Source organism: Diorhabda sublineata, chromosome 1 (genome assembly GCF_026230105.1).
Source record: "Diorhabda sublineata isolate icDioSubl1.1 chromosome 1, icDioSubl1.1, whole genome shotgun sequence".
Taxonomy (NCBI): Eukaryota; Metazoa; Arthropoda; class Insecta; order Coleoptera; family Chrysomelidae; genus Diorhabda; species Diorhabda sublineata.
In genome coordinates this window covers 7,692,616-7,715,859 of record NC_079474.1, presented here as the reverse complement: position 1 = coordinate 7,715,859, position 23,244 = coordinate 7,692,616, and the positions used below count along the sequence as shown (strand labels likewise).

The window sequence follows — 23,244 nt, the reverse complement described above, 5'->3', positions numbered from 1 at the left end:
ACCACAGAAGAAAAGCAGTATCTAATAGGTTAGTCTTTGCTCATCTTTCCAGTCGGTTTCATTCCCCAAATATTCTAAATATTGTAGCTAGAAACAGCAATTCCCACTAAATGAGGCTCTTCTTTCTTTATTTAATTTCTCTCGTTATTCCAAATGAATTACCGTAATTTACCATTTATAAAATAATATAAATAAGTAGCTCAAATCAAATTTCAGTGGTAAAATAGAAAAATATGTACCTACTTTTCCCAGTGGATTGGGTTGATATTTATGAAACCAGGTAAGAGACTTTTTGGCTTCTTTCAATTTTCCTTTATAAATCAACCACAATGGACTTTCGCGTATAACGCTGCTAGCGATCAAAGATACAATTAGAAAACCATTCGTCAACCAAGCTATAGTTCTCCAATTTACATAAGACCCTCCAAAATATGTGATAATCATACCTAAAATATCAAAGCCATATAAGAGATCCTAAAAGTGTTATTGGAATTTTATGGGGTAATAAAAAGAGGACATTAGAGAATTGTGTCTCTTCTAGTAAATCTATATATTTACAAGCGGCACTTCAAATTTTTAGCCAAGTCCTGATACCAGGTACATATACCATGTTTTGAAATCGTTTATGAAACATATTCATACTTTAAAGAAATTTTATGAACGCAAAACAATTTTTAATTGCCATTTTATTGCCTATTGCATATTTCTTCGCAATTGCCAGTTGTTATCAAAAACGCACTACTAACGAGTATGTGGGTTGAATATCGGGGTTACATATAAAATGACAAGTGTAATAGGATGGAATTTTTATTGTCGACAAAATATTGTCGTAGTAAAAAACAAGTGAACTTTCTAGAGCTGTTTTTTTTACCCTAGTTTCCAAATTTTTGCCGAATGACAATAAAGTTTGGATAAGATTTGCAAAGTATCTGAATAATATAAAAAAATTCGAATTTATTTCAAAAAAATTGATATTCAATCAAGATCCATTGAGAAATTAGCAATTTAAAGTAAAAAAAATCAATAGAATTTAATTAAATTATTAATAATTATATTATCGAATTATGTTATATTAAATTGAATAATATTAATTATTTATATTGTTAGATTATTAATTTTATTAAAATATTTATAATATTAAGACTAATATTCAATAATAAATTATAATCATTGAAAGCACAATAGTTGCTAGGCCACTCTCTATATTTGAAGGTGCCGCGAAACTAGAGGAGTTTGAGCTGGCAACACTGCATTAAAACTATCATTCTTAAGTAGTAAGCTCTGACGGCATATGAGTCGCTGCTATCAGACAGGGAATAGGAACGATTTTCCATTGAAATATTAATTTTCAAGAGAATATATGTCTTCGCTATGATCTCCTGTGATTATTTCAAGGTCGTTTTAAGTGAACAATAACAAAGTCTTGAACAGTTGCAACGTGAATTTGATCATGAAAATCCTTCAATAGCAACGGTATTTCATTGGTGTAACGGATATCGTTTGGTAATTAAATACATGCTGACAGGTCCTTTTCTTGAGTTACTGGTGGAAACATTGAGAGAATCAAAGGAAATTTAATAGGCAACTATAAAGCGATTGTATCAACTCTTGATACTAAATCTACAACAGTCACATGTTGTTACATTGTTACTCGATGAGTGTCATATACGTTTAACGGCAAAAGGCAAAGCGAGTAAGATTGGCGCTGTAAACGTTAGAAATATCCACTGATTATGGAAATTGTATATTCTAATTAGAATACTACCAGGTGATGAAACGAGATATTTTTTTTTATAATTATCTCTATTTTTCGGCATAGTCTCCATTTACACTTAGTCCAGCTACACTCTAACCTTTTCAACAATTCCAAATAATATTTACCGTCTCTCTACTCAAAATTAGAGTTTACGTATAATATAACGTCTTTGTCTGATGATATTCTCTCTTCTGCAAGTGGAACTTTATGGTAAGGAAATAAGAAAAATTACTGGGAGCCAAATCTGATAATTACTATGGGTGGTTAAGCAATTAGAAGTGCAATTCGTGAATTTTGGCCATGGAGATCACCGAAGTGTGAGAAATTGCGTTGTCCGATAGAAAAGCACTGTTTTTTTCAAATGCGCTTATTTGCAATTTTTCCCTTTACCTTATCAAGCAATGATGCGTGATACTCTTCTGTTATTGTTTCACCGTATTGAAGATTGTCGGTAAACGCAATCCCGTGACCAAAACACGGTATCTGTCACTTTTCTAGTCGATGAAACTATCTTTGTCTTTTCCGAAACAGGTTCGTCTGTCTGGAAGGGTCTAGTGTTGGATCAAGATTTCATCTACAATTATAAAATCACACATAAAATATCCAAGTGATCCGCTTAAGTCGCATAAATAAGATCTAGGAAATGCTCAACGAAGCTGATACGGCCACGTTTGAATTCAGGTGACCAAAATCCTACCAACACCTTACTTATTGAATCGTCAAACAGAAACTAAGCGTCCACAATGACAGACATTTTATTGAGATTCTTCAGGTTGATATCGGACACTTTTCCCACAACCCAGAACCCACTTATTTCTACAGTTGTTTCGAGTTTTTATTGGTTTTCATTATACTAATAGTTTGTTTTTTTGTATTTCGGAAGTTAGCCATCAGTGGGTATTTTCACACATTTTCAGATTCACGCAATTATTGCACAGTATAAAATCCAATATTTGTAAAGAATCTGAAACACAGTCTTAGTCACTACAGTTTATAGAAATAATACTCTGCGAGAAACCGAAAATGATCTATAATCTGTTTTCCCTCGACCAATTCGATAATATAAATTATTTTCATTTAAAAATTTACACTCTTACCTAAAGAAACATATGATGGAATCATCTGCATAAACGACATCCTCATTTTAGGATGTGCTATTTCTGTTATATAAACCAGAATAGGATTTGAGGCACAAGCTAAAACACAAAATTGAATAATAAAAACACCAGTATATGAATTTTATTCCCTTGTCATACCAGAACATTTACAACCACGATAACAAATATAAATAGACTACTGAACAAAGTATCCAATTTTGTTGAAATTTTTATAATAATGAATTCGTACTTCAAAATAAATAAGAATTATTAGAAAAATTCTATGCGACGTGAAAGGAAAGTAGTCCTTACAAATCGGTTTCCCAACAATATCCGCTAACATTTAATATTGGTGAAATTTCAGTTCCAGGTCTTTATTACCTATAAAACTGGATATCAAACATATAACTCACATTTAGCTGAAACCGTGAATATAAAGGGTGTTTCCAAAAGTTAGCCAACAGGTTAACTCTCTAAAAAGAATAGATCTTCCGAATCTACCATAGAAGTTAGGGAAGAGGAAGAAATCTACGAGTGAAGTGCGTCGGATTGACAGGTTCTTCGCATCCATCCGTGAATTAATTCAGGGGTGGATGTTTAAAGGGACAGGATTTCTCACGCTCACGTGTATGTGTGTGTGAAATTCAGTAGATCTAGTAAAAAACTTCTTAAGCTATATCCTTAAGAATAGTTGCGTAGAACTAAACGGCCACGATGCACATAGTAATTAAGATAGGTGGTAGGATTTTATTTCAAACATACAACTGTATTCTGCCTGAGTATGACTCATAGCTCTACTAGATTTCCACTACTACTAAGCTTCTGATTTAGAGGAGGGAATTTTAAATTGAAAAATAAAACTGAAATTAACCACAACATAATTCTATTTAAATCATGATAGTTTGTTAAAGAAAGATAGTTTGCTTATTATACAGTAAATAAAAAAAATATTTTGTGAGTTTCTCCAACTCAGTTAAGTTTTAGAATAAAAACTGTATAAATTGTGTAGGTATTTCATCCTACTTGATTTTGAGATATAAGATATAATGTGAATCAAAGTCGTTTCTATCTTACTGACTTTTTTGTTTACTTCACTATATATCTAGTTTGAATTTTCTGACGTAAAAAATAAGCTACCAATTATTAAAAACATTGTTTGATGGACAGATTATTATTTGATACTTACTTGAGGCTATACCAGTTAAAATCCTACCCACCATAATTACTTGGAAATTGGGAGCTAGTGCTAGTGAGGACCATCCGAAAATTCCAGGAATAATAGCGAGTCTCAAAGCGTTTACTCGCCCAAATTTATCCATTAAAAAACCACTGAGTATTGATGCTAAGGGACCCATCAACGGAACTATACTAGCTACAAGAATAACAAAAAAATAGTCCTACTGAGCTCATGAATAAATATTTCTGAAATTAATATTTATAAATAAATATTTCTAAAAAGGAATTGCACAATTTGAAAAAAGATTATGTTATTGCTACACATCTAGCCAAACCGTATTATTACGTGTTAAATTCTATAGAAATGATTAGAAGTACATTAAAAGGAAAAATTAGTCATAGAAATATAGTCATTCACTTACTTCAAGACCATTATAATATGAATTTGATAATAATGTATGGATAAATTAACCGTACAACCAATAATAATAATAGTTAATCTTGACGATCCTAGTTCTCAGATTAATACGTTAACAATTATTGTTTTAATATGCGATATAGATTTATATGATAGAAAAATTGTAGAAGAAGATTTATACAAGGTATATTCACAATGCAAGCTCCGTTTATATATCTATTATCAACAGCGATCGCAGTTCCAAACATGCGCGACAGTTATTTTGATTCAAGCAGCAAAATTATACGCAATATTCAAATCGCTGCTGCCGGAGCGTTCTTTGTAGTGCTTCTTTATAATGTCAGCCTCAATTGAAAATACCTCGACTTATGATATAACTTACGTGATTCGTTTTCTAAATACAAAGAAAGTTAAACCGAGAGAAATTTATTTGCAAATCTGCGAGGTTTACGGTCAAAATGCTATGAATTATTCAATGATTACAAGATAAGTCAGACAGTTTAATAAAGGACGTAATCAAGTGTACGATGAAGAACAATGTGGGTGCCTGTTTTTGGTTACTGATGAAATGATTAGAGCGATAGAAGAGAAGTTTAAACTAAGCCCGTAGTTTACAGTTAGTGCTCTTGCTATGTAATTTCTGCAAACCTCTCCATTACTAATTTATGAAATTGCTACTTAGAAATTGAAATTTCAAAACAAAAGAATCCAAACAACACAAAAAATAAGATATTGGTAGTGCATTCCAGGTTTTTGCATATTACAACGATGTTAATGATTTTCTTTCTTGTATAGTCACAGAGGAGGAATCTTGGGTGTCTCACGCCACCCCAGAAACTAAACGACAATCAATGGAATGGAGGCACTCTTCTCCCCAACGAAAGTTGAGCCTAAACAAATCCTGTTCGAAAACTCATATGCACTGTTTGTTTGGAAAAGGCATTTTGCTAATTGATGTCTTATCATGAGGTAAAACAATTACTACACATATTTACTGCGGGACCATTGAGAAATTGCGCGAAAATACAGTATCAAGTGCCGACGATTGGTGTTGTTTTCCACCATAATGCCCAACCTTACACTGTGAACATATTTTATCACCCATATAGCCCGGACCTCGCTGCTAACGACTTTCAACTCTATGCTTACAGAATTTTGTAGAAGTTATGTAGAAAGTTATATTTAGAGTTGTAGTTTTTTGTACAATACATAGTTCTGTATCTTTATATGTGTTTTATATCACCATACGTAACTAACTTCCTTTGGGCATTTACCTAGTACATCCAAAACTAATTCATAATAATTTGTGTCAAGTACCTTGTTATTATATTATAAGTACTGTAACTCCTAAACAACTCAACATATTCCCAGAAAAAGGTCTTTTGGGAAGAATTTGAAAAGTATTGCTATATGAAAGAAGCTTCTTATTTATGATAAGTCTAATCCTGACACTGCTGTGACGAATTTTTGTATAAAAATTTCACAATTCCCTAAGAATGCAACAATTGCATGCCATGAGTTTTTTGTTCCAAAAAAAGTAGAGATTATGTTAGTAATTTGATTACTTCTAGCCAGAAAGCTACATCATACATTGAATTTCCAACAGCATTGTTATTATGTATATTTACGGTTTCTATGTCATTAAAAAATACAGTAGTTGAAAGTTAATAAACAGCACTGAAGTGAAGAACTTAAATAGGTATTTTAAAATACAAATAGGGCTTTTAACAGGCATTGATGTTGCACCTCGCGTAACCAGTAAGTAATATATTCTCAAATGGAGTGGAAAACTGTCAATATCACGCAAATTTCGTAACAAAAGCGGAAAAATTCTCGCATCTCGTCTAAACGCCAATTTAGATGTCGACCTCTATATAACATATCGATCAATAATCTCCATGCTAGTAAATTTTTTTAGATAAATTTTTATTTATTTTTATACTTAGTATCCTTAAAGAGTGACACAACAGTCCAATACTTTCCTAACTTTTCTGTGTCATATTTATGGAACTATTATTGTTGGGCATCAAAATAGATCTCTGTTTCAGTGCCGACTTCCTAATTTGACTGATATTCTCTTTCTTTTGGCATTGTTTAACTAGAAGCAGCTAATAGTCACTTGATGTCAGATCTGGAGTATATCGTGGGAGAGGAACTGATCGAAGGTAAGTCTAATTTGACACTATTTTGGCAGAAGAAAAAGTTGTTTCTTCTGTGTATAAGGCTGTTCTTTGTGCTTTCTTCTTTTGAAACGATCCCTAAATGAAAAGGTATAGTCATTGTTAAATAGCCAATAAGGAATATATAGTGTATAACCTAAAATAAATTGGCCATGAACTCGTCAGCCGATTGTTGCATTTAGTTCGCTGCGGACGTTTTTTCCTGAGTAAAATCACATATCAACACATATTTTTTTCTTATTTTACCTAAACAGATTCAAACAAAAGTTCTAGTTCATGAGTTCATTTTTGTTTTTATTCTATTATACAGAAACATGGCATGAATTTGAAAATATCCTTCCTCATGCTCAATTGCTCATGTAAATAGGGAAAATACTATGTTATTTGAGCGAGCTATTTCTGTAAATTTCACTTTGTGGACTTTCCTCATATTCTCTCTCATATTTCCTCAAATTCCACATATATCCGAATCGTCAAGCATAATGCCCAATCCTGATACATATATATAGTTTTTTCCGCTGTTCAAAAATCTTTGAGTTGCCTTCAAACTCAAGAGCTTTACTTGCTTTTTGGAGATCAATCTAGCATTCCCAAGTTTCGAATGAAATGTTATCGACTGCTCCACAACTTACAGCTCCAGCCTCTCCCTTTATTTCCTGCTGGTAATTAGCACAGCCTCTGTTTTGAGCTAGTATCAGACCAACTGAGTCCATCCTCATACAGATCTTCTCAAGTAACCTATCAAAAGTGGAAATGGTCTTGATATATGATGTTCCACAAGAAAAGACCTAGCCCTGACCCTTTATGTCCCTCCAGTGACTTTGTACTCTTTGTGGCCGTTCTTCGAGCCGTACTTAATAATTATGTCTGTACAGTACAGGCTACAATCATTTATAGTTCTCCTGGCAAGCTCATCTTGTGAAATGACTGTGTTAAAGTCGTTCTTTATATCAAGCGACACCCCTAGATTTTTTCAGTTCGTCTGATTCCTGAGATCGTTTCCATTGAAGTAGTGATGACGAGATCAATCGCATTAAATATGGAACAACCTTACCAAAAGCCTCCGTGATTCTATCCTTTTATGGAGTATACGTGCAATGCTTTTGTTGACTGAAAACAGTATACAGAGCGGATGATAGGATAATGGTGTTTCTGTTGGCATATTTTCTTTTGGCAAGAGCATCAGTCTCTGCTGCTGCCGTTACCACGTGGCAAGAAAGTTTCCCTAGTTAAGATAGGCGTTATTACCAAATATTAATTGTACTGCCTCTATTAGTATAATTATTTACCTCTTGGTTCATAATTTCAACCACGTTCAGGAAAAAAACATGTAATAAAAGTATGATTCACATAATTCTCATAGAACAGTGAAATAAAAAATTTTGATCATAAACTCACCCATAAATGCATTTTGAGTTTTGGATACATGAAAACCACTATCTGGTGCCTCCAATTGTGAAATTAAGATAGCAGAATAAGACATGGATACCCCATTTCCAATAGCGAATGAAGCTGCTATAATTGAAGCTATGATCTAAACAATTAATATAAATAATAATTAGTATATTATAATTTTATTACAATAGGATTGAAAATACTGCTTATTATACCTCATTCAATTTGCTTAAACAATTTTCAACCTATTACAAAATGCAAATGTAATTTTAATAAATTAACTAAAGGCATAATTTCTCAACGTAGAATTTTGGCAACTTCAAAAATTGATTATGTATTTTATTACATGCTGAAAGAAGCGAAAAGCATAATGCCGAATATTATTCAGAAAAGTGGGAGTTTTTCAATAATAAGTAGAATTGATCTGCGCAAAAGGTTTCACCAGATGTTCTTTGGCTGTAACTTATGTCGTCGCAATCAATAACGATTCTTATATATCTTCCAGTAAGTATTATTATTCTTGTTTTAACGTTCTTGATTTTTTTTACACCCACATTTCGATTCCTAACTGAGCTGTTGAAGTTGATTCGCTCTAATCTTAGCAGAATAACATAGCGAAGCACCACAGGATAGATCCTCGAAACATTCTCCAGGATAAGGTAAAATTGTATTAGATAGGGTTTTTCTCTTTTCGTCGGATAATTTTCCATCAAAAATTATCTGAACTAATAAATTCACTAATAAAACACTCGAGTGGGCGAGTAGCTTACTAATGTTGCGTAGGCACGAGTTCATAACAATAAATAAAAAAAAATAAACTAAGATTGTTCGGTCATGTTAAATGAGCAAGAAAAAGATCACAAGAATATTAGACCCCAGAACAATAAGAGCGAGAATTGACAAATTGACTGAGAACCGAAGGAATATGCTATGCTACGAGGTACTACAACAAACAAAGAACCGAAAGAAATGGAAAAAACTTTGGAAGAAAGAAACTCAACCTCACATTTCACATCCATAAGAATAGATTGACATAAGGATTAAGTAAGTAATTTTTAAATAATTTCATTCCATTTTTCTATGGATGTCTTGAATATCTTTAGGCATTTGTTCGTTTTTATGATATCTATCTAACTTTGGCGATAAATTTCCATGTGATTCTACATAGTTTCAAAATGCGTTCTCAAATAGAAAATCATATTTTGACCACAAATGTCCCATAGTCTATTTTTAAGGTGGTAAAGATTTTACAATAGTCTTTTTGATTAATAAATCATCAACAGTTCTGAAATCAAAGGTAATTTAATATTAGCACTTGAGATTCTTGTAAAGGTTGGAGTAAAGCTGTCTTAATCAATATAATTTAACAACTTACTTGTGGTAATAGGCATTTGAAAGAATCCTGTTCGTAAGCGCTCAAAGATTTGGAACTAACAATTAAATTTTCTAGATTATCAATTTCCTCTTCTTCTTCCTCATCATGAATAGGCCTGTACAAGAAATGGAAAAATATATTATTCAAATTGGACTTAAGCTAAAATTAAATTCAATCCAACTTTGCCGCTATTTAAAAGTTATAAGTTATAACATAGTAAGAAACGTCAATTTCGCTTTATAATATTCTTTCTTATTTTCAACCTCGTTTCAAGTAATGGAGCAAACAATTTCCAGAAATTAAATAAGGAAGCTGATTCAGATTTAGAATTCAAATGAACTGTTTTCCTGAAACGAAAAAAATGAATTTCAAATTGAATTTAACTGTTAACAAAATGAGTTTATTAAGTTCGAGATGTCACTTCGTTTATTCCGTATATTAGTAGAGAATAAGAGAGAAAAAAACGTTCTCCTGTTTTCTGTCGTGAAATAGCTGTAGATGCTGGAAACGTTTCTTCATCTCATTCAACAAGAATTATTATGAACAATACGAGGTGTATCCACAGAGTAAGATCCGTTTCAATGATTCAGCAACATGCTTTTCTGTCCTAAAAAATGCTGCATATAAGTTTTCAAGGTGTTCAGATTTGTTTTAACTAAACTTTCGTTGAGGACATTGCACTGATTGCCGTTCAGTTTCTGGGGCATCCAAAAATACCCAAGTTTTATTCCCTATAATTATACGAAGAAGAAAATCATCACCGTCTTCATTTTAGGGTATCAAAAAAGCAAAGTTTTCGAAATTCTAGTTTTTCAGTAACAATTTCATGAACTAGTGATCGTGCAACTTGCGGAAATTCGATAGCAATGGCACAAATAGTAAACTTAGGGCTTCGCTTAAGCTTCTTTTCAATTGCGTGAGCCAGTTAATCAAAAAACAAAAACATCGTGCATTTGATCACGTTTTGCATTGAATTGTCTAACCTATATTGGAATCACAGCATTTTGTTTGTAAACCTCACAGACTTTCCGATAGGTCTCTACTGTTTTGAAATTAGTTTTTTGTATAATTGAAAGACAGATAAAAATTTGACATTTCGACTACTTTCAGTCTTTATCAAAATATGATTTTACACTGACTCTAATTTCTTGGGCTCATAGGTTGTTTGGATGATATGAAATAATCAAACTTCACATTTTTATGTTAGATACATTTCGTTCCTTCCTTGGGAGCATTTTCGAAAAAATAATTAAAATATGATGATTAGAATAATTGTAGAATAGATAAAAACATATTATTAGATATCTTAGCAACATTATAATGTTTAATATCTTAAAAACATAGTATTAGAATGAATATATTTACCTCGAAATGGTAAATTTGGTTGAGGTTTTTTATATCATATCTATCATTCACAGAAAATTCATCTTGTTTTATGTATATCATTTCTTTGATTAATAATTTTCCGTAGTTCGTGTATTGAGGTAAGATTTTTGTTTTTTTAAAGTCAAATTCATGATGTTCATTTTTCTCATGTTTGTGTAGAGCAATTGATGCATTTTTGGTGTATTTGTGACCAATTATTCTGTTCTCCAAATATTGTGTAGTCATTCTTATATAATTTTTAGGACAATTCAGACATGGTATGGAATATATATATATATATATATAATATTTGATTTCTTAGTGTCTTCAGTTTTGTTTCTTATTCTAGTGAATAGAGGTGTTTCGATAGAATATATTTCAGTTTTTCTAATGGTTGGTTTGTATAGGGGAGTGCTATATATGAATCTTGTAGTTGAATTTATATTGTTCTTATTGTGTAATTTATATGTACGTTGTCGGATGATTCTATTAATTTTATTTTCTGGATATTAATTATTTATCAAAGTATTTTTGAGGTTTTTTATTACTTCGGGGTGATATTCTGGAGAAGTCAATTTTAGTGCTTTATCTGTTAATCCTATAACGACGCTGTTTTTTATAATTAAGATATCTTCCAGACCATGCTTCTTTTGAATAATATTTAGTTTTTATTTTATTATTGATTTTAATAAGTGTCTAAGAAATTCATTTCGTTGTTTTTTAAATTTCTAAAGTGAATTGGATACTTGTGTTAAATTTTTTAAAGTTATCTAGAAATATATTGCTTTTGTTAGTAGAAATTGCCGCTAAACAGTCGTCAACAAATTTTTTGATATTCCATAACAATTTACGCCGGACTTGAGAAAGTTGGAGATCCCATCCGTTTAGTTGTTGCAAAAAGTTGTTACATTGGAAATAATTATTAGTTTGAATAAGTATAATACTTTCTAGAAATTCGTCATACCTGAGTGATGTATGTTGTTTGATTGAATCCCATCTATTTTTGAATAAGTGTGTTATAAGATCATTAGGAATATTTGTGTACATTTGTAATTATCAGGAATATGTACTGTATCTAGAAACTGCTTGAGCATAAATGAATCTTTTATGTAAAAACGATTTTTAGTTATTTTTCATAAACTTTTGGTAAGGTATTTGGATAATTTGTCGAAAGTTGACTGGGTATAGACACTACTGGACGCATTGATATATTCGGTTTGTGTGAAACACATGTGGAACATAACAATGAATTGATGAGTAAAGGTTCTTGAAATTGGACTAGGAGGTAAAGTTCTATGAAAGATAGTAGATACTACTGCAATGCATGAACCAAGATTAAGTGTGAAGAAGAAAAGTCCGAAGATTACTTTGTATGTGGCATATTATTAAGAAGTGAAATATACATGATCACAGAAAAAAATATGAGATTTTAAATGAGAAAGGAAATAAAGACAATGATGAGAAGCATATTATAGGATACCAATGTTAAAACATTTATGGAACTGAATGACAATGATTTTAAATATTTTTACATATTTTTAGGTATTTAGCTCATTACATCAGATAAAAACCAAACAACATATTTTAATATGTTTTGTTTCTAGACAGTTATTAAATGTACTGGAAGAAATTATAAATGAAAACATTGATTGATTGATACTAAAAAACCAATTTCCGAAAATTACCATTGAAAAATCACTATGGAAAGTCAGAAAAAAGCAGAAAATATTATTGTTATTTGCAAAAATTTGAAATATCTGCAAATTGAGTAGTCTAACTCCTCAATTGCATAATTAGACTTTAAAAAGATTAAGAACAGTATAACATTTAAGATTTTGATAGCTGAATCATTTCCTAAACTGATTGTTTCCAACGAAAGGGAATATTATATTGCTAAAGGCAGATACATCCCACTATTAGTTCACTCAAAATCGACATTCAAATTTTGCAATAATTTTTTAGTTACCGTCGTAATTTCTATTCAACTTTCAAACAAAAATTCAAAAAGATTATGTTATACAGTACAAGACGTATATTTCTTCGAACAGATATGCAAAACTAGCTCGTAAACTTCGTGAAAATCTAAAAAGCGCGTGCTCACAGTCTCCTGATGGGGATTAGAACAAGCGAGCGATGCTTTGTTCGACGGAGTGAATAAATTACACCGGTCAACATAAATTCAGAATGCTTCAACAAAAACGCATTTTCTCAAGAGAAATTTGATTTTTTGTTAAGGCACTCAAGGCACTCATTGAAAAACCTATGAACATAATCTTTTCCTAATTTTGATAATTGCATAACAAATAAATTGAGCTATATTTCATCAAAATCTCTTTGAATGCTCTGATTTTATTCACAATTAAGTAGTAGCTTTTCATTTTACAGTAATCGTGAAATTTATCATCGACTTACTGGCATAGACGTATCCTAATTTGCTATTCCTTTCAGTGTTCTGTAGTAATTGGTTTTGTGCAATATTCTTTCCCTTCAATAAGAATGAGAAAACCGGTAGAGAATCTGAACCATTTGCAAAATAATACCTGAACTATTTAGTGATCTACCTTCTCCTTCTTCTCCATTAAATGAAAGTTGGCGACAATTTTGGCATACATATTTCGGTCCTGAGTGGTATGAATTGAAGATGATGTACCAGTATCTTAAGTTCAAGTTCAAGGTTGCGTTACATAATAAGTTTGTCACCTCTAGCTTGTTCTATACGTGATTTTACTTCGACGTCATGGTCTACATTTGTCGTTATGCAGCTGCCAAGATATTTAAATTTCTAACTTTCTCTATTGCGGTGTCATAGATGTTTATGTTCAGTTGTGGGTTTGGAAGTCTCGTTATGGCCATTACTTTTATTTCTATTAGTTAATTTTCATGCCTAGTTGAACTCCCACTTCTACAACTTGGTTGATTAGGCGTTGAAGGGCTTCTGGATTGTCTGCAATGATAACCGTGTCATCTGCATAACATATGTTGTTTAATGTCCTGCCTTAAATTTTTATTCCATCCTCGTCATCGCCTATTGTTTGGTTAAATATGTGCTCACACTACATATTGAACAGTATTGGCGACAAAAAAATACCCTTACTGATCTATAACATTTAGAAAAAAAAATATATTCCGTAAATGGCGATTTTGATTGAATGAAATAGAATCGTCGTATATGAATGTATATGCCTTTTGCAAATAAGTTATAATACATGGATAATTGTACGGTGAAACCATAATGTTAGGAAGAAACTAAAAATTTGAAAATCTGCAGCTGGTATGAACTGACACTACTTAGAAATAGAACCTTATCAAAGAAACCAACATGAAGAAAATCCTAAATACAATACTCTATATCACGGAAAATCATAATTCGGAATTTTAAGAGAGACATATTACATGAAATACAAGTCATATTGATAAAACTATTGTCAGAGCTTAAGCCAGCAGGCCACTATGTAAGTGGAGACATATTCAATAATACTCATTAAAATGCATCTATTCAGAAAACTGTATTCAAAAGAGCGTTTTTGAATTGTCAACAATCGTCAATCCCTACCACAAGTTATGACCACATAATATACGTCTCGCACGGGTTAAGACTGGCCATTTAATGATGTGCAAGGTTTTTTGGAATTTTTTGGAATGTTCAGGTGACGTGCTTCAGGTTAGCTTTAATAAACACGAATTTTTAAAGCAATAGATATGAATAGATAGAAGTTGATATTCTTCGTTCGTCTCCATAGTACCTCATTAAACCTCTGTTAGTTGCGTTGTCCTTGTTTTTAATTTCCCTGTTCTGTTCAAACCGATTTTACGTACTATCCATTCTGATATACTGAATAAGATTAATTTAAATGTATCTATGCAAATGAGTCACTGATAAATTTTACAATTTCTATGAAATGAAGTGATGCTACTTTGTGAATGAAATAAGAGCTTTTGAATGGAATTTAATAAAATATAGCTCATGTTATTTTCAATTCATGCAGGTATCGATATTAGAAAAATGTTTCGTTCATATGTTTTCAATGGTTTGTTTCAACAAAAATTATTCCAAGTGTTTCTTGGAAAATATTTTTTTTACCGAAACATCCTGAATTTATGTTGTAATTTATTCACTCCACAATTTGACAAATACACCAAACTATAAATATATAAATAGCGATAGCGATTCCAAAGGTCTCAAATTTTTTATAGAGACCGGAATGTATAACTCCGTTTTCTAATTGACATCCTGTACATTATTCTGTTTTCTTCGCGTTATTCGGCGTTTTCTGTTATCCTTAAGTTTGGAATTTTCCCTATGTGGTGGTATATTTTGCTTGACTAGTTAGACGCGACTGTGAAATGATGAATTTTAACTCATTACGTAGAGATGTTATTTGAATTGAGATAAGTATAATGATAATAATGTTATCGATCGAGAAGTTGCAAAATATTTCATTGCGGTTTAAAAAAATATTGACTTATCTGACCCTGAAAATATTACTGTTTTTAAATGTATATTCTATAATATAAGTATTGATTATAATAACGATATTGATCTCTACATTCAAAAGATCTTATTGTTTAATGAAAAAAAATCAAGGTACTACGGAATTTCAATAGAAGATCAGTTTTTTATCGGATGATTCAATTATATAATATTGAACAATAGTAATTGATGCTAGATGATAACTTTATCTTAGATTAATCACATTTATTTTGCATTATCACAAAGTATCAATGCATACTATTGTATTTAGTTAAAAATGTTTTGCTCCAGTAGAAATCCAATGATATCAACTAATTTGAAGGCACCTGATTGCAGACAACCAATCAGTACAACATTATAATGAAAACAGATCCTAGGGTTGTTTTCACTTTATCACGATTTCAGGATATATATTATATTGGGTTTTTTCGATTTTGGCGTTTCAAATATTTAATATTTCATGTCACGATTTGGTTGTAATACTGATAAGAATATTAATAATTTTATAAACTAAAAAAATTGTATGGAGAGCGTTTATAGAGTTTTGCAATGATAGAAAGTATCGATTAGATGGAAATCGGCGGCGGAAGAATTGGCTTTGATTTTAAAGGAACATGTAGGTACATGTGAACATGTAGAACCTAAAAAGTAAGCTGTGACAAGAAAAATATATTCAATGGTGTTGTATTTCAACAAACGTGAGCTACCCGCGATACCATACGAAGAAAACTGCAATCAGACTAAAGTTCTGCAGCATTAATTTCCGTGGAAATATCGAAATATCGAAAATGAAAATTTTTTGGAATGAGAAAACTGCTACTTACTTTCTGTATCGAATCAAACAACGACGGTTCTGTAACAAATCGAATTGAATATAATCCAGTCTTGGGTTATAACTACTGATAACAATCTTGAGAATTGTCAAAATAATAGATGTTTACAAGAATCAAACCATGCTCTTTGAAATGAAATTATGCCCAGTAGAAAAGAGAGCTAAGGATGATAACAAGAATCACAAATATAAAATCTGATTATAACCTGAAGATATTAGTTGTAGCCCAAAACAATAAAATATTGATATGGAATATTAAATCAATTGAGATGCAAAAATGTAGCGACAATCAAAATAGGAAACAGGAAACAAATCATTCTTGGGTAAGAAGAGGCAACATAGTTGGCGATATACCTTAACCTAACCTAACCATTTGAGACCGTAGCACTTACAGGGTGTGTGAGAAAGTTAACAACATGTAGTATATTGATGAAATATGAGATTCTGATTATTAATACATGATAGATTGGTATAAAAACGGCTCAAACTGAGCATATATTCGTATGATGATATATTTCGCGTATAAGCAATGTAACAGAAAAACCTTTGTTTTTACTGTATTAATGTTTCAAATTTCTTCCGTCTTCCCTTATCTCTAAAATAAATAAACCCGAAACAGTGCGTTAATAAAAATTGAATAATTGCTCCACAGAGAAATATGAAACCAAAATTAACCTTCACAATAAGAAGATGATATCATCGATCTATAAATTAATAGCGTTTAAAAAAATAAAGAATAATTCGATTTGAAAACATTTCTTAGCATTTTGTTTCCACTAACATTTGCCAATCAAATAAAAATTCAATCAGTGAACTACTTAAATATATTAACATAAAATTGTTATCTTTGAATGGGCTGAGGCTTAACAGAGACTTGAGGGATAACGGAGTTAAAAATCTTTACAATATCGCGAATTTTTCAGTTCCGACAATAAAAAATCAAAATGATTAAATGTTTAAGGATTTAAAGAAAATAAACTGTGCTGAATGAATTGCAAAACAGAGGATTAAAAAAAGAATCCTTGACCAAGAAATAGAAAAAAAGAGTGTACAATTCTACGTATAATTTGAATGCTAAAGAATATGTGCATTGTGATTATTGACAATTGCATTGTTGATTTTAATGACCATTTATTCTAAATTTTTTTGTGTAGTTTTTGGAATTGAGACCAACCCTTTAAGTTTTTTTTTCTCTTTTTTGTTTTTACATATCTCACTTCTCGATACGATTTTCTATTAGCATTTCTTCTTAATGTCTTTTTTCTGATCATTTTGAACCAACTATATTTGATAGTTTGATTGGCAGGAATCAGAAAATCATGGAAAATCGATTATTTTCCTTGCATTAACATATACATATTTTAACTCTTAAACCTTTGCAACTCTTCTGCTAAAAAAAATTGATCATAAAATCGATGATAAACTATCATTCTGTTGATGACAGGAATCAGAAATATTGAAGTATCACTATTATTAATCGTGTAGGGTCTGCTATTGAGTATATTCACGTAGAATATTTGTTCCTGATATTTGTTTTTAATTTGTGTTATAGAAGTATCACTACTTAACTGTTTTTTGAGCTATTTTTATTAGAAAAATCTAGATCACATTAAAAATATATCATTTCATATTTTCACTGTCATCTTAATCAACCCAACTTTTTTCTGATTTCAAAATTTTTAACTAGAATCACTTCTCTATTATATTCGATTTATTGTTCAGCTTTATTTATATCGCATATCCTACTCTATGTTTCCATCCACCAATTCCCAAAGTTTGTCACAGTTTCCAAGTATTTCCTGTAGGATATATTCGAATAGTTACTACTTGGAGAAACTCATAACTCATTTTAATTGAGATACGATTATCTAAATGTATCATTTCCCATGAAGTTTCCAGAAATTAGGATCCATAGAATTAGATAGTTATGGCGGGGCAAAACAATCTTATTCTGACCTGTAGTAGGTATAAAACCCGGTGGTATACCAATAAGAATATTGTTTATCAAAAACTTATAAACTTTCAGAATACCAAGTGTTATAAGGAGAATACAGTAAATGATTTTATTGAGAACAAACTAGAACGCAAACTTTAAAGAAGTGCCTTGTGTCCTCATTTTTCCAAAGTGTAAAAACAGTTTCCTATTTTCGGGCATATCCATTGAATCTGGTAGATACGACAGACATAGACAGATAAGACGGTGTGTTATATGACACATGTTGATCTATTTTTTATGTCTCTTCTTTGAAAAAACGATAATCGCCTGTTTGAAGAAACAATTTTTTCCAATTTTTGTACATTGTCATCTATTTGAGGTTTCACCCTGTCCGTTCCTCTTCTTTAAATGACCCATTTACAATTTTGCTTATACACTTTTTAACAGTCTTCAAAAGTACCTACATCACTATCATGTGGAATTTTTAATATTTTGTGAGTTTCTTTGACACTTTTCAAAACTAATTATTCAAGCGATGTTTAAGATCCATATTCAATGACAAATAGTGCAAATACGATCTTATTAAATAGGTGTAGAAGAGATTGACAAGCCGAAACGGGTTCATACTTTTCAATTACTTGACTCTTGCCCTTTTAAAACTTCATTGATCGTGTTTTTTATTAAAATTGAATCATATCACTCAGGTGGTAACAATAAAAACTAGATGTGAGACAGTTGAGATGGGTTTCATAGAACAATAAATTCCTTATCCAACTAGACTAAGTACATATAGTAAAATCTATTTAGCATCAACAAAGTAGTGACCAAAAATGACTCGAATTAACTTTCTATTATACATGTAAATTAAGTAAATGGACTGCAATGAAAAATCATTTTTAAAAGTTTAATAAGTCTTAATTTAAAAGTGGTTTTTCTACTTTTATCCTCTTCCTTCTGGTAATCTTTCAAACGGATAATTTTCGATTTACAACTCTTTGCATTCTAAATATATTGTACCAATCATAAGATTAACATAACCAGGAATTTCAGCTCAAAAACTACTGCAAATTGTAAAAAATCGTGCAGTCACAGAAATTACAGGGTTGGTACAGAATTTCATGCTGTTTCATAAAAGCACAAAATTCGATAAGCCACATGACAAAATTTTTTTCTAGAGCTGTCAAGACTTCCATCTGACAATTTCCTTCGACAGTAGGTGTCTTTATGTCCTCACATTATTGCGGAATGCGAAAGATGATATCGATTTTATTTCAATTGGCAAGTAATTGTGCATTTTTTTGCTTTGTAAAATATTGAGCCCTCAATTAATACTGAAGTGGAGTAGGTAGGTAAAGGTCGTGCTCCGCGTTCCTAAGTGGATAGCCGGATTTTAATGGTTTGAAATGGCGGGGCGCTGCTATATGAGATGCTTGAGATGGACGTAAGTAAGGTATGTTTACAGGGTAGAGATGAAAATTTTGACAGAATTTTTTCAAATATTATTATTTGTACTTATTTAGCTACTTTTATATAATTACGCTACGTATTACTTACTTTTATTTATAACCATTCATGACATATAGATGTAACTATTATTATTAGATTAACACAATTTGATACCATCTCTTGATTACAATGCTTACCTGGCGGCCACAGTGTTAGGTAATTTAGCGCCCGTGAAATGAACCCACCCCGCTATCTATGCAGACCTGTATGTAAAACCGTGGCCGTTAATCGGGTATAAAGAAGTTTGAGATGTATCAATCACATTGGCTGACCAGTATATTCGAGTAAAAGAAAAGTTTTGAACATCTTAGCAGACCATATAATTATCTCATACGTTCGCAAAATGTTACATTCCCTGGATATTTATTTAGTACTCAAGTGTGGATAGTCTTCTATCATGACACAAACATCTAAAGATTCGTTTTAATCTGATATAGTTTTTCTACAACCTAAATGGGATGAATCTTTTATTGCACAAGTTTGGTTAAACTTTTCCATCAACTTAAGGTAGATCTTACGATGTGATTTGGGTTTGGATATAAATTATAAAAGATTTCACATGATTCTTGTTAACTTCTTCGCACGTCACCATGAACTTATTTATTGTCTTAGCGATCTTAATATCTTATTTCATCTATGATTTTGTGGAAAACTCTGGAAATTAGGTGTAGAAAAAATATTCTAGATTTTTAAATTATTTCAAAAACTACCCTCACATAAATATCGTGTGAGTCGCTTCACATTAATTGAGGATTGAAGATTTGACGTTTTAATTGAATTAATATATATTTTTGACGTGTTTTGTACCATAAATTAAGAGGGTCACAACTAAAGTCACACAGTTTTAAAATTTATCGAGGTTTTAAACTGTTGTAACTACCTATTTATTCCATTGATATACTACGTAGTATGAAAATTTATTCAACTTTCATACATTCATCATCTATAAATATTAATAACACAATTGGAACAATTAGTGTTATTCACCCCGGGTGACAACATGGCCGTTATCAATTAAATCCGCATATTCCGTGTAATTTTCTCCAAGGATGTTTATCAATTACTCTCGCATGTTAAATCCTTCTCTGCAAATCAAGATCAAAATCGAGTTGTCGGTGATCTCCGGAAATAGTTATTGGTATACAAACAGCGAATTGGCAATTTTGAAAATTTACAGAGAATTTCCAGAAGTGTCATATCTGCAGATTAAAATCTACTCAAGTATTTTATAAAAAATCTGTTATGATTATTTGACGTATTTAACAAAACCTATTTCTTTATAATTTTAATGAAATTTCTACTATGTAAAGCTTCAGTGGTCATTAGAAAACTCGTTCTGAGTTACAGTTAACTCAAGACAAACCCTAGCAACTCAAACGATCAAAATATCCATTAAATATTGCTCATCGAAAGCTTTTCTTTCAGAAAATGCAAAATGTCTGTATTATATATTTATAAATATTATATATTTATAATTACTCCACCACCTCATTCAGGCTCTTACTATTATAATTAGAATTGCGTTGGAAGTTTTTCATAGTGCGTGTCTATTCTTACAGCATTGGCTTCATTTTAATATAATCCTTTAATTCGATTTTTTCTCATTATAAAGTTCGCCTCTATCACTTTATTAATTGGTCTGATAAGTCGTGTTGAGTATCTTTTGACATTTCTTCAATAACTCTTCTTATATCTTCCACTCTTTTATACACTTTTTCAATCTTTAATCTTTTATTTTCCAATGTGTTCTTTTGAATCTTTAATCGTAATTTCTGTTGTATCGTATACTTTTTCTGTTACAATCAATACTGGTTCTTCAAATTTTAACTATAATGTCTCTACGGTCTCGTTGCTGGGAGTTAGATTTACATTTATATATTATTAATATTTCTCTTTTTTTGTTTCTCTTTCAATATATAACACATTTTCTTTTTATTCATAATTGTTAATAACAAATTGTCGATGTTTTTAGGTTTAGTAAAAGAAACATCGACGATTTAACATTGTGAAGTTAACCTTTCCGGATAAATCCTCAAATTTCAAAAATAAGAGCGGTCTACAAATGTAAATTTTAGTTAGAAGAATTGAAGTGGCACATCATGTTTACAAATCTCTATTAACAAATAGACTTTATCAGAAACTCTTTCAAGAAATGTTTTGATGTTGCCACTGGTTAAGACGTTGGATTTTTTTTTAAATTTCTTCAACAAAGTTCTTAATTAATAGCAATGTTGATATCACGTTTTTCTACTAGCGCTCCACGGAGCATAAAATATATACACTACAGGGTAATGGATTTGTATTTGGTACAGAGTTCACCAAAATAAGTTATTAACATTTTCTCAGAGAAGGATTTCATTTTATTTCCATTTACCAGTTCGTGTATGGTCTAAATGCATGTTCATATTGAACCTTCGACGTCGATGGCAATAAATTTCCACTGATTTGTGCGGCTCTTTCTACAATTTCAGGGAAAGCTAGGTTTAACTGATCGTTGTCATCATTTTCATCGTTTGAATTCATCCTTTTACTGCTTTCTCAAATTTTTTATTTCACACGTTGATTCGTTACCGTATTGAAATTTTACAATTCACAATTTTAAATAAAAGGAAACTGTATAGAATATGTCACATTTTATAGTGGTCGCCGAAAATAACTATTCTAAAACGTTCCAGACCCATTTTTATTTCTCTGTTATAAAACAACATATTTTAATAAAGACTGTTAGTTTGGTTGAGTTTTTTATTTAATTGAAAACCAAGTACTAAGAATGATTATTTAAGATAAACTTGTCAGACAAATGTGGTTAATTAAATTAGCTTTATCTTTCTATCTTACAATGAGAAGAACAGCTGACTTCCTTGATTTTAATCAATTATAGAAGATAAGTATAATCAATTTTTAATCAAGCTAATGATGCACTCGCTACTCTTTCTATTCGTTCCCGTAAATATAAAAGTGGAGATGAAAGAAAACGCTCGCATTTTACGTTTCGGGCGGGTGAATATTATTTGATCACCTAATGAATTCTCAACATCTGTATATAGGAAGCCTATATTTTCACATTCGTTTTTAGTGAGTATTAAAGCGGGTTAAGCAATATCTTTTTATGTTCAAAATTTCCTCCATTATGTAGTTACTGACTGAATTTTGTTGTATATTAAATATGAATTTAACACCAGTAATAAATGAAGCCTAACAGAAATTTGTTGTAATGAGGACGAAACACTTTTTGAAACAACGTAATACGTCAAGACCTTCAAAAAATGTTATTGACTTCCTCCAGCAGCTTTTATCATAATAAAATTGTATTGTATTTTTTCATGAACAAAAAAATCAAATTCTTAAAAAATATATATTCTACCTCGTCTCATTGGTTTGATTTGATTTACTTAAGTTTTTTTCCCATAACTCCATTCACGAAGTTTATTCCAAAGTATTGAACCTATCTGTATACCTCCAACTTAAAACTCCCATTGATGAGGATAGTTACCGACTAGACGTGTTTATTAGTGAAACATTCCTCACGTTTACAACATTTTTTTCCTTCTCTCTTTTTGCTATAGTATAGTATAAATCAGGTCACAGAAATTGCATCAGGCTTTGTTGATAAATTGTTTCAGTCACTTTACAAGTTGGCACAGTTTAAATGATGTTGACTGATTGCTCCGAGAGGTCACCCTATCACTAGAGAGAATATTACGTTGAAATAGTGAAGATATTGCGTGATGTAGTCA

The 23,244-nt window shown here is 31.1% G+C and overlaps 1 protein-coding gene across 1 annotated transcript in view; it reads right to left on the bottom strand.

Moving 5' to 3' along the window:
• LOC130452441 (facilitated trehalose transporter Tret1-like) overlaps positions 1–23,244 on the bottom strand; it is a 51,613-nt gene that overhangs the window by 15,840 nt on the left and 12,529 nt on the right. Inside the window, exons 3-7 of the mRNA XM_056791723.1 lie at positions 9,398–9,512; positions 8,026–8,161; positions 4,040–4,225; positions 2,854–2,952; positions 244–446 (exon numbers count right to left, since the gene is read on the bottom strand). Coding sequence (XP_056647701.1) covers positions 244–446; positions 2,854–2,952; positions 4,040–4,225; positions 8,026–8,161; positions 9,398–9,512 — 739 coding nt within the window. The remainder of the gene's footprint in view (positions 1–243; positions 447–2,853; positions 2,953–4,039; positions 4,226–8,025; positions 8,162–9,397; positions 9,513–23,244) is intronic.